We start from the raw sequence: 10,718 nt of genomic DNA, 5'->3' as shown, positions 1-10,718 counted from the left end.
GATGACGTGGATGGGATGGAATACCTCATATTCCATCCAGCCAAACCAGGACAATGGTCCAGGGCAACTGGCTCTAGGAGGCCCCGATGAACAGGTGGGTTTGACCAGATCATCTCCGGAGGCCCTTCCAAACTCAACCATTGTGTGATTTTAACAATCTCCGACTACATGTCTGTCATGAACTGCAGTACTAATGCTATACGATAGATCAGCCACAGGGCTGATTAATTACAGTGTCTCTGTGATCTAAATGGTCGCCTGTTCTGCGTTTGTACAGTCCATAGATAGAGCAGAGCTACCAAGCCAACTCATTTCCTTTCCCTCACACATTGGGGAAGAGATAGTATAGCCTATGCACTGCTATTTGCATTTGAGGAAGAAAACTTGTTATGGCATATTGTTATTAAAAAAAACATTTATTGCTAGCAAGAGGGTGATGAATATTAGAGAAAAAAATCACTAGCTGTAACAATGATTACCTGTATCGGCCAGGTTCACTGCTGAACTGATTCATGGTTTGACGGAAGCTACGGATGATATCATGCATACCAACTTGTGTGGTTGTGTAGTCATGGTAGAGCTGGGAATAGGCTGTGATACTCTCCTTAAAGCAGAATACAATATTTCCCATTAGTTCACCAATATATTAGATTCCAGAACTCTCCCAATTCTTCCTGTCTTTTCCTGAGACAACGCACCAGTCTAGATAAATCTGAAGTGAAATGAGTTTAGCCTACCAACACTAACAGCGCAGAGCTGAACTGCACTTGGGGAACTCGAAAGATATGATAGCAAAGGGCTGATTATTTTGGATCCCATCCTTCAAGAGGGAGAGTGCACCCGCAGCAGTAACCAACCGAGCCCGTCTGCAGCAGCGAGCACAGCAGGTGTTTTCCACCAGGCTGGAAAGATGGACAATGTTGTTGTGGTAACCTATAAAGGCAACAATACTTGTGGAGCTGAGCAGTTTTATGTGATCCCCAGCTCTGCAGGGGAACAGTGTCTTAGTGCAGGCACTGTCTGGGAACATCACCGAGTTCACTACCTCAGCAAAAGCAAATAGCATAAATAACAGGGTGCACGCTTCTGAACGTGTCTGGCCACCTCTCACTGCGACATACTGCCAATATGAGGGGTTTTTTGTTTACTCTTATTCCTACTAGCAATGTAGAAGAAATACATGCTAGTGACTGCTATGGAATCCCAAGCAGGCAACAGCTCTGAGCTTACCTCCTGTAGTGGGCTCCCCAAAGACAGCCAAACAACTATTAAAGCCACAAGACTGGTCTTTTTAGAATATAAATTGAAAAGCAAATTATTTTAAACAGAAAATTCAAATCATCAGTGTCAGAACAGAAATACAAAGTGTATATGGACAATTTTCCTCCCACCCACAGCACTCCTGCTCACAGGCATCTCGCCGACCTACACCCTCAGCCCAGGGGCTTCTTTCTTGTACGTGCTCCTTCTGCAGAGCGCCCAGGAGCCACCTGCCTCCCAAGGGACACGGCTGACCCAGTCTTCCTAAAGCCGCAATTAAGACCCCAAAGAGTAAACACAGACGCTCTCTTGCCCCAGCAGGAAATACAGGAAAAAAAGCAAAGACAGAATATATACGTTACAGGATTCTGGGACTTGTTCACTTGAGGCTCATCTCGGAGATGTGTTGCTTCTAAAAGAAATTTAGCAGCGCTGAAACTAAATCCATCGATTCCTTTGCCGAGCCAAAATTTGATAATGTCCTACACAAAGGCAAAAATTGACAAGTCCAAGTGAGCCTACCTCATTCAAAATACTATATACTTAAAAAGAAAACTAAACTTGTTAGGAGGCATTAATATGTAACAACATATTTTTTAATTTGTACTTTAAATTTTACTAGAAATTAAAGTGAATCATGTCAATCTAAGGTGAAACTAAGATGTGAATAGAGCATGTCGTCTTATTTCATCCAGTATAAAAAAAGGACTGATCTGTAATTTCTGCCATAATTCACCAGACCAAAGCCAGGGCATGCCTTGCTAAAAACTGTTTCTAATCTAACCTAATCCATCACAACAATTGGGTTTGTGCTAAGTGCTGCTGGTGGTGAACACCCATCATGGCTGCAGACAATTAGAACACATTGATTCAAATATGCAAGAATACGTTGTTCTACACTGACCTTGTGCCACCAATTTTCTTTTTATACAACAGAGCTCTTAAAACATTTTTTTCTCTCTTATTTGACTGATGTGAAATTTTTTATTTTATTTTCAGGCTTATTTGTTGATTTGCAGTAACAAAAAATTATTATCCAAGTTAACTGCTATCAATTTGTAATTTCACTATCAAATTCAGAGGTTAGTCACTATTAGTAAAATTATATCCTACTTCAGTAGCTATCATATGACTACAGTTTTAACTGCTCTAGTTTCAACAAACAACTCTAAAGTTCAGTCCCTCTTGAGTGGTTTCTGCAAATGTTCTTTTAGACCAGATACTTTTCTTCATCAGAAGACAAAAGCTTTTTTTAAGACAGCTATTGAATTGCCTTTTTAAAAAATGTATGAAGTACACTTGCCCGAATGGGCTGGAGTAGAACTAGTCCACACTCAAGCTTTACTGATTTTTGTTTGGCAAATAAAGACTCCGCCTTACTGAGCTGTACTTTCTTGTAGAGCCATTCTGAAAGCAGCAGCTCTCAATATGGTGTCTGTCCAATACTGAATCAACCAAAGATTAATTCATGCTTATGCGTGTGCTCATCGCAAACGCAACACCAGGTATCAGCAGTGCAAATATCAAGCACCGACATGGTACTCACTGAGACCGATCTACTTTTGTTTACTCAAGAAAAGTACAATACGCTGGCTCCTAAGTTTCATTGCTCTTGCATGCCCTGTGGCTAAACCAAAGACTTCAGCTTCTCTGGAAGAGTCCATTTGCTTCCTGCTCAGTTCTCTTAACCTTCTGAAACAGGACTTTGAATTAACGTACTAGACAAAGATTATTCTTTAATATGCTGGAGCAATTAATTACGTTCATAAGCATTCACCAAAGGTTGGTGTAACCAGGCCAAACTTAGTAGTTTTCATTTCACCTCCTTGCATAGGAAATGCAGCATCTATTTTCTACTGGAGCTTCAGTAAAGTATCAGGTACCATTAAAAAAATTAAATTAGCCAGGACCACTGAAAAGTACGTGCTATGCTAGGAAAAAAGGTGCAAGTGGCAAGACATGGCGTTAAGGGAAGTATCAAGACACAGAGAAGTTACTAATGGAGTCCTTCAAGGATCAGTCTCAAGAGCAGTCTCATTTCATGCTTTAATTAACAAGTATGACCAGAAGTGGTTTTGTTTCTTTATGCACGGCAGTACCCGCAGTGAGGGGAGAGGCCCCCCAGAGACAGTCAGACCGCCACAGTAGAGCTGGGCAGCTGTGAAGACTACCACCAAAGAAACGCACCAAAATCCAACAGTACAAAGCAGCAAACACTTAAGGACTAAGTCAAAACACTTGAAGTAGCCGTACTACCTGATGCGGTATAACTTTAAGAAAAAAAAAAAGAATAAAAAAATCAGCAATTGCCAGACTCCCATGTTCAGGCCTGCTTCCCCCTATTTTAATGAATTCTCCATTGTATGCTGGAGAGGCGATGCAGACAGGCAGGAGGGTCCATCAGAGCACCACCACCTTGCCTACCGTGATGGCTGTCCATCTGTCACTCGCCCCTGTAAAGGCATCAGAGATGGAGACAGATCGAAACTCACTATCTCCCCCTTATCCACAAGCCCAGGCATTCCTTGTAATTCAAATCAGCATTGCCTCGCTTTCTTGAAAATGCAAACATCTCTTTGCTACAACAAGGTGCCAGCCCCACAATTGACTGGCTAATTAACAGCTCCTTGTATCAACAGAGATAAAAACTTCTCTCCACTTGAGTGATTCAGCTCTGCTTTACCTTCCACGTCAATCCTTCCATTAATTGTTGTCCTTGATACAACACCCAAATGCGCTAAACTTCATCCTTGGCTCTTGACGGAGACCAGAGCTGAAAGCAGTTAGCTGCCTCCCGACAGCGGTCATGGTGGATTATTTGAGTACTAGCACCAACCTCAAAGCAGGTAACAGCAATCTTAGGACACAGAGGGAGAAGCACCTACGCCACTGTACAAAATTCTGCCCAGGCATCTTTTCTGTTCAATTCGTTTAATTCTGGCCATTCACATTTGAGAAGAACCTCAGGCTGGAAGCGCTGCAAGGAGTGAGGAGCAGCTAAACAAAGGGATGGAGAGTCTCTCACTTCACGGAAGATCAGAAAAGCCCACCTCATTTAATCTACCTTAACAAAAGCTGAAGGGGGATGTCGTCAGAGCTGAAAAATAAATAAGCACAAACAGGGGTGGGAAAAGCTATTTCAGCTGAAGGACAGGTTTGATTCATAGAGCGCCAAGTATGAACAGTTTGCCACTTATTAAGGTTGGGCTGAAAAGCAGAGGGCTCCTGAAGCAACAAAGCAATTTTAAGATAGCCTTTAGAGGGAAGAGAAAGGGGAAGGATGCTCCTTTTAAAGTGCAATAGCCTGTTCCAAAAAACTATCAAGATCTTGTCAGGCACTTGTGAGAGAAGGGAACTTAAGCCAGCAAAAAAAAGGAATAGTCTTACCTTCTCAAAATCCAGAGGACTGCAACACCACCCACTGCCAGTACTTCCACTCAAGGACAATTTTATTTGGATTTTTTTTTTTTGGGTTGCTTATTTGCTTTTAAATTAAAAAGATTTGAAGCATAGTAGCTCTGATACTGGAAGCATTACAGCATAAAGCTCAAGTTTTGCTTATAAACTTAATGTTTGTCTAGACACCTTTTTGTTTCAATTGTTTACATACTCTGCAGTGCTTGAATTACTTCCAACTAGACTGTAAATTGTGTAGCACACATAATCAGAGAAACTAAGTGTAGAAATAGCTGCTTTACTGGTGGTGCAGCAGCAGTGGGTTACATACTTACATGGATCTCTTGTTGGACAGCAAGGTTGTAAAAATTTAAGTCTGGCTGTTCTTTCCCAAACTGATGCAAATAACATTGCTTTCTCACATCATCAAACTGCCAGCTGGAGTTCCCAAAGACACTCACCTGTTCATGTAAGGGAGGGGGATAATCAGAACTCCTAATTTAACAAACATTCACTCTTATGCACACTTTAAGATGTGGTGCATTACAAGCGTATAATAAAGCACAAAATGCCTAATCAATGGACTAAGTTTTGAGGAGATTTTGGTACTTATGTTTTACATTTCCTTCTCTCACTAGTTGCTCTCCCTTTAGCCATGTGTCACCACATGTATTTCTTGTTCAATGTTCTGTTCCACTTTTTTTTTAAGTAGACTTTCACTGCGAATTATTCAGAATAGAGGAAAACATGGGTCGGAACATTTCTTTTGGAATTGTTTTTCCTAAAACTTATTAAAAATAGCTTCAGTTAACTTAGAGCTTTCTGCAATCTGGTATTATCCCTTTGAAGCACCAACAACAGTCAGCATGGTAAAATGTTAACTTCATCTTCATCATCATCTCTGCAACAGAAGGTTCCAAAAGCTAAGATAGCTCTTTAGACTCTAAGTTTAAAGAGAAATTACACTAGCTGGTACAAAATATTAATTCCACCTCGAGATTTTAGAATATCCAAGTTCCTAATTATGCACCCATCAGTTCAAATTTCAACTAAATATATTTGAAATAGGCAACACAGTTCTAGCCTGAACACCTTTCAGAAAAAGGGAAAAAGCCAAGAACACACTGTTTTGTTCCCCCCCCCCCCCCGCAACTACGATTTCAGAGGAGCTGAGATGAAGTTTCTAGAGCGGAGTACCCAGATGAAGAAGGGGGCAGGTATGAACAACTTGTGAACAACTGTCCCTTTATGTGTTTGTTTAATGAGTAAAGATTTAACACTGAGGTAAAGAAACAAAAAAGTCACTTTTTAAATTCTGTTTGAAGTAGGAACTCCTCCCTCCCTGAGCTGGTTTAAATCTCAATCTGCTCTAGCTCATTTAGTAACATCAGTTTGTACCTCTCTCAACAGTCCTTTACAACCCGGTGTACGTTGGGACAATTATGTCATCCAGCTTGGGATTTGCACGTGTCCCCTCCCGTGCTTACCCAGTTGTTTGGAGGAATGACCGAACCAGCAGCCTGCGTGCAGTCCTGCCAGATGTAGTAGTCCGTGTACTTCCCAGTCCGATTGCGACTCAGCTGAAACCATCGGTGTTTGTCACTTGTGTGGTTTGGTACTAAATCCATTATCACCTTTAGCCCTTAAAAATCAAACCACAAAAACCCCATTAAATTCAGCCTTTTATGACAAGTTCACTTTTTTCCCTCAATGCAGTATCAGAAGTGTTTGGGCTTCTTCCATCCCAGAGGTCTGGCAAAGGAGAAAGGCAAAAAAAAACCCACAAAAAGAACCAGACTACCAACACAGACTAACTAGAGTCTGCAAGTAGCTGCAACACATCTTGCTGGTACTGTTCTCCCCAGCCCACTGCTGGGGAAGGAAAGAAGGGGGAAGAAAAAAAAAATCAGAACAGATTTCTGCTGCTTTGAACCACCTCCACTAACGCTGACTTCAACATCTGTCTCCTGCCTCCCAGGTGGGAAACGCACTTCACCAGTCTACCATCAGGGAACACACGTTCGCCCTCACCCTTCCTGAAGGCTAGACATTTTTTGAAAGCCCAGATGTTTTTGGGACTGGCAAACCAGCGTCCCTTCAGCCCAACAGCTCTAAGGGATGCAATCGCAGGAAGGAAGTGCATGTTCCCTCCCAACCCTGTAATTGTTTTCCTGCTTTCTTCAGAAAGCAGCCATCAGTCATAAAATTCAGCCAGAAACAACTGCATCTCAGCCTCAACCCCCCAATGCATGCCTGTACCATATGCACCAGGGAGCACGGACAGTACGTCAGCCCCCCACCCATGAACAACCTCGGAGGGGACCATGCCTTGCAGAGGACGTACAGCAGCCCAACGCTGCTGTTGTAGCTCCCCGTGACTTCGGTCCTGCGCCCAGCCCTACCCCAGCACCCAAGGGTGGGAAACGGCAATTACAGAGCTCACGTTGCTGTGGAGTCAATGCATATCCTTTGCTGGCACCTCCATCTGCTTCTGCCCAATGCCACCGCGGGGGAATTGCCAGATGCACAAATTGAAACCTCAGGCCATAACCTAGCGCCACAAGGTACACCTCTATAGTATGAGTGAATGTCTTCTTAACAGAGTTATTTTGCTCGGAGTTGCAGCTTACCTCTGTCATGGATGGCTGCAAGCAGATTCTCAAAATCGCTCATTGATCCAAACATGGGATCAATATCATAGAAGTCTTCAGCACCATATCCAAGGTCTTTTAAGGGGGACTTATAGAAAGAGGTGATCCAGATGGTTTTTATATTCAAATATGTAATATGGTCCAGTTTTTCTTGGATACCTATTTAAAAGAAAAGGGCATAATCTGTTTAGAAAAGACAAAATATCTGTGTTGAAATACATCTGCCATGGGCTCTCAAAGCTGGTACACAGGTCCCTTTGATAAGCAACCATCCCGTTCTCACTGATCTCAAGTAGCAGGGCAATCTTGACGTTTCTTCAGGGATAGCATGAGATCACAGAATGGAAACCGTTCAAAGCCAATTTTACAAGGAACATAAAGCAGGAATTAAAAAACCCAAAACAGATCAAATAAGATTTCTATTCTGTATTATAAAAAATATTTACATTTTCATTTAATAAATTTAACACTCACTTCTGAAGACAAGCTCCTGTATTTTGTTAAAATGCAGCAACAGCACTGCTTTCCGATTTCAAGGAACACCAATTAATGCTCAGACCACCCGAAAGGAAGCACAATTTTAACATATAGATCCCAGGTTTTCCCTGCCTTAGGAAAAGTCTCTTACGGGGTTTTTCTGTTCTTTTCTATAAGAAAACCTCACTCTAGCCTCCTTTAGTATATTTAAACCCAAATCTTTTCTATTTTCCTGACATGTTACTACTGGCATGCAACTATAGAAACAGTTTCTTGTCTTCACTTGACAGCAGTGTATTATAGCTAGCGCTTCTTGTTTAGAAATTTATTGTCCATTATGGTGTTGAGCCTTCCCTTTCTGAAATGTAGTCTCAGCTAAGCTACTGATAAGTGGCATTGCTTCTTGGTATCAGGTGCCCCTTCTCAATGCATTCCTAAGAGCTCAAAAACACCTAGACCATGAAGAAAACAAGGAGTAACACATCTTTCTCTCCTCTTTGTCAATTTTTCCTCACTTTTCCTTATGGAAAGGCAGCCAACCGAACATGACAAAGTGGTCAGCACCACCCGTCCTCCTGATTGACCTCAGCTTTGTGGAGATACTTTACTCTGATGGCAGCTGTGCTGCTGTTGCTCTCAGCCCCATCTCTAAACATCCATTCTACCTCCAGGCTTGGAACTAGCAACTTAAGCAAGCAACTCCTAGATTTATTCATGACAATGTAGGTCACCATTAATGATTAGTCAGAGAACTTTTCTTCCCTTCTCCATTAGGGTGGCTTTCCCTATTGGCCTGTATGGTGATTTTTTATTTTTTTTTTTAATATATCCATATATACACACAGAGACAACTGCTGCACAGCTTTGCACATACCAAGAGTTGAAATTCACCCACCTTTCAGATCCCCGTTCCCATCCATGTTGCTGTCCTTGAAGGAACGAGGATAGATCTGATAAATAGGACTAGCCTGCCACCAGTCAAGGCACTTTGGAGAGAGCGCAATAATCGTAATCGTAGCACACACAAGCATGATGGCAGCAGCAATTATGAGCCAGAAGAGAATCTCCCTGGTGACTCTGTACCGGGCTTGGCTGGAGAACTTCAGCAAGACTTCCTTTGGCATCCCCGCATACGGCTTCAACACCAGCTCCTCCGTAGCTGCTGGGTCCACATCAACAACGCATGTTTTTGGCATTTCTTCTTGGGTACTGGTATCGGTCTCCTTGTCATCAAAAACCTCATTTTGAACAAATCCGTTGTTCTCCACACCTTCCTTCTCGCTCAGCTCCATAGGTAAGCTCTTGGCTTCCTCCTCCACCATTTTACTTCATGGGTCTTGTCCTGGAGACTCCAGCCACAGCAAGGAACTGTTGCCAACACACCTTTGTTCCGTGAAATGAGAAGCAGTGTAATTAGCATCTGGGTTTATCATCAATCCTGACCAACTGGTCAAAGTTCAAAAAGGGACAAAAAGGGCAAAGTGCTCCTGCTTTTCCACATAATAGGCATCTTTAGCAAGGCAACAAAACACTACAAGAAGGCGCAGTCTTCCAGGGAGGTAAGCCTATTGCTTGTACCAGCCGAGCAGAGTTATGTTTACTGTTGCTCTTTCCAGTACACCAAACTTCTCTCCTTTTTGACAGCAGTGGAAAATCTAGGGGTTTTTTTACCAGTAAAAGATTTAGTAAATATGCAGCTTTCCAGACTGGTTATGGTCTCCCTTGCCTAAAGCAGTCTGAACATTAATGAGTAATTTAAGCACGGACAAGAAGAGAACGAGGTGTTGACAACTTGTGGCCCAAAAAGCAGCAATACAAACTAACTAAGAAAAGACACAAAGGCTGGTTGCTCTTCCTTTCTCACAGCTTAGAAAAACAAAACCCCCCAAAGTAACCCCACCCAGCCCACCCACAGCTCTGAAGCAGCAACACCGATAACACACATACCAACCCTGCGACCCACAGTGCCTGTCAGGTTGCTACACCCAGAGCTGTCCCCAGGTCAGGATCTCTCTGCACAGACACAAGCAAGACTCAAGACAGAAAAACACACTGCTCGCTATTAAAGTCTCTCCTTTTTTTTTTTAAATATGTTTAAAAGAAAGCGACCTTTTCCTTCTCCCTCTTTCCCCCCTTTCTACTGCTCTAGACAGGAAAAAAAAGCATTGCCCAAAGCCTGCACAGATTTACACATCTGCCCTGAAGCCAGTGAGCCCACACCCTGCATCTGCCAAGACAGCCCCTCCAGCCAATGCCCTCGGTGTTTCCTTTGGTATGCCTGGGCAAAGCAATACAGATTTGCCAAGGACCTGCCTTATCACATCCAAAAGCAAACACCTGCCCAGGACCACAGGGTCAGGGTCCCAGGGAAACTCCCATGGGCAACTGCAGTGGAGAACAGGTTGGGTTAGGCCTCAAAAAGTATTTATTGTGTTTGCCTCAAACCATGGAAGAAGTTTATAAGCTAATGACTGAAAAAAATCCAGCATATGATATTCAAATAATTTAAAAAATGTGTTATTTCTTCAGTAGCTGAGCTAAGAAGAGGTCTTTTTCTCTGACGGATCTAATCCTTTTCTTCCCCTTCCTCACAGCAGTGCCTGGCAGCAACCTCAGACCGTGCAGTCAGGTCCTTGACAGAGCATTTGAGATAGCAGTGGTTTCAGTGCCTGTGATTCACCATTGCTGGGAAATGCAGAAGTGAAAATTATTTGAAACAGTCCCCCATCTAATGACTCTACAGTCTTAATATCACCATATCAGCAAGTTGTAAAAGTCTCCAGGCAGGCATGGTGCACTACTCAGGGCATAAGCTTGTATTCAGTACAATGCCAATCACTCCCACCCCATTTAAATTGTTTCATTTCAACGATTTTATTTCCAATTAAAATAGGAAATATGTAAATACAGAAAAATTTTTAGATTGCATCACAC

General features: G+C 42.5%; 1 protein-coding gene across 1 annotated transcript; it reads right to left on the bottom strand.

Moving 5' to 3' along the window:
* Positions 1 to 463: 463 nt before the first annotated feature.
* Positions 464 to 9,106, bottom strand: SLC3A1 (solute carrier family 3 (amino acid transporter heavy chain), member 1). Its single transcript, XM_009695214.1, has 6 exons — positions 8,680 to 9,106; positions 7,287 to 7,466; positions 6,144 to 6,298; positions 4,992 to 5,117; positions 1,623 to 1,742; positions 464 to 604 (listed from the first exon to the last, which is right to left on the bottom strand). The coding sequence occupies exons 1-6, from the start codon at positions 9,104 to 9,106 to the stop codon at positions 476 to 478; spliced, it is 1,137 nt and encodes a 378-aa protein (XP_009693516.1). The 3' UTR covers positions 464 to 475.
* Positions 9,107 to 10,718: the final 1,612 nt, after the last annotated feature.

The sequence above is a fragment of the Cariama cristata genome, unplaced genomic scaffold, assembly GCF_000690535.1.
Source record: "Cariama cristata isolate BGI_N322 unplaced genomic scaffold, ASM69053v1 scaffold17972, whole genome shotgun sequence".
Lineage (NCBI taxonomy): Eukaryota > Metazoa > Chordata > Aves > Cariamiformes > Cariamidae > Cariama > Cariama cristata.
Note: the sequence above shows the minus strand (reverse complement) of the source record. Positions and strands in the feature narration are given on the sequence as shown.

What these genes read in the sequence shown, in the direction of transcription:
- SLC3A1 (XM_009695214.1), bottom strand. Translation starts at nt 9,106, where the DNA reads ATGGTGGAGGAGGAAGCCAAGAGCTTACCTATGGAGCTGAGCGAGAAG. An exon ending in TGGGAACGGGGATCTGAAAG is followed by an intron (nt 7,467 to 8,679) that starts GTGGGTGAATTT and finishes TCTTTTAAATAG; the next exon opens with GTATCCAAGAAAAACTGGAC. An exon ending in TGAACAAGTCCCAGAATCCT is followed by an intron (nt 605 to 1,622) that starts GTAACGTATATA and finishes TTCTGCTTTAAG; the next exon opens with GAGAGTATCACAGCCTATTC.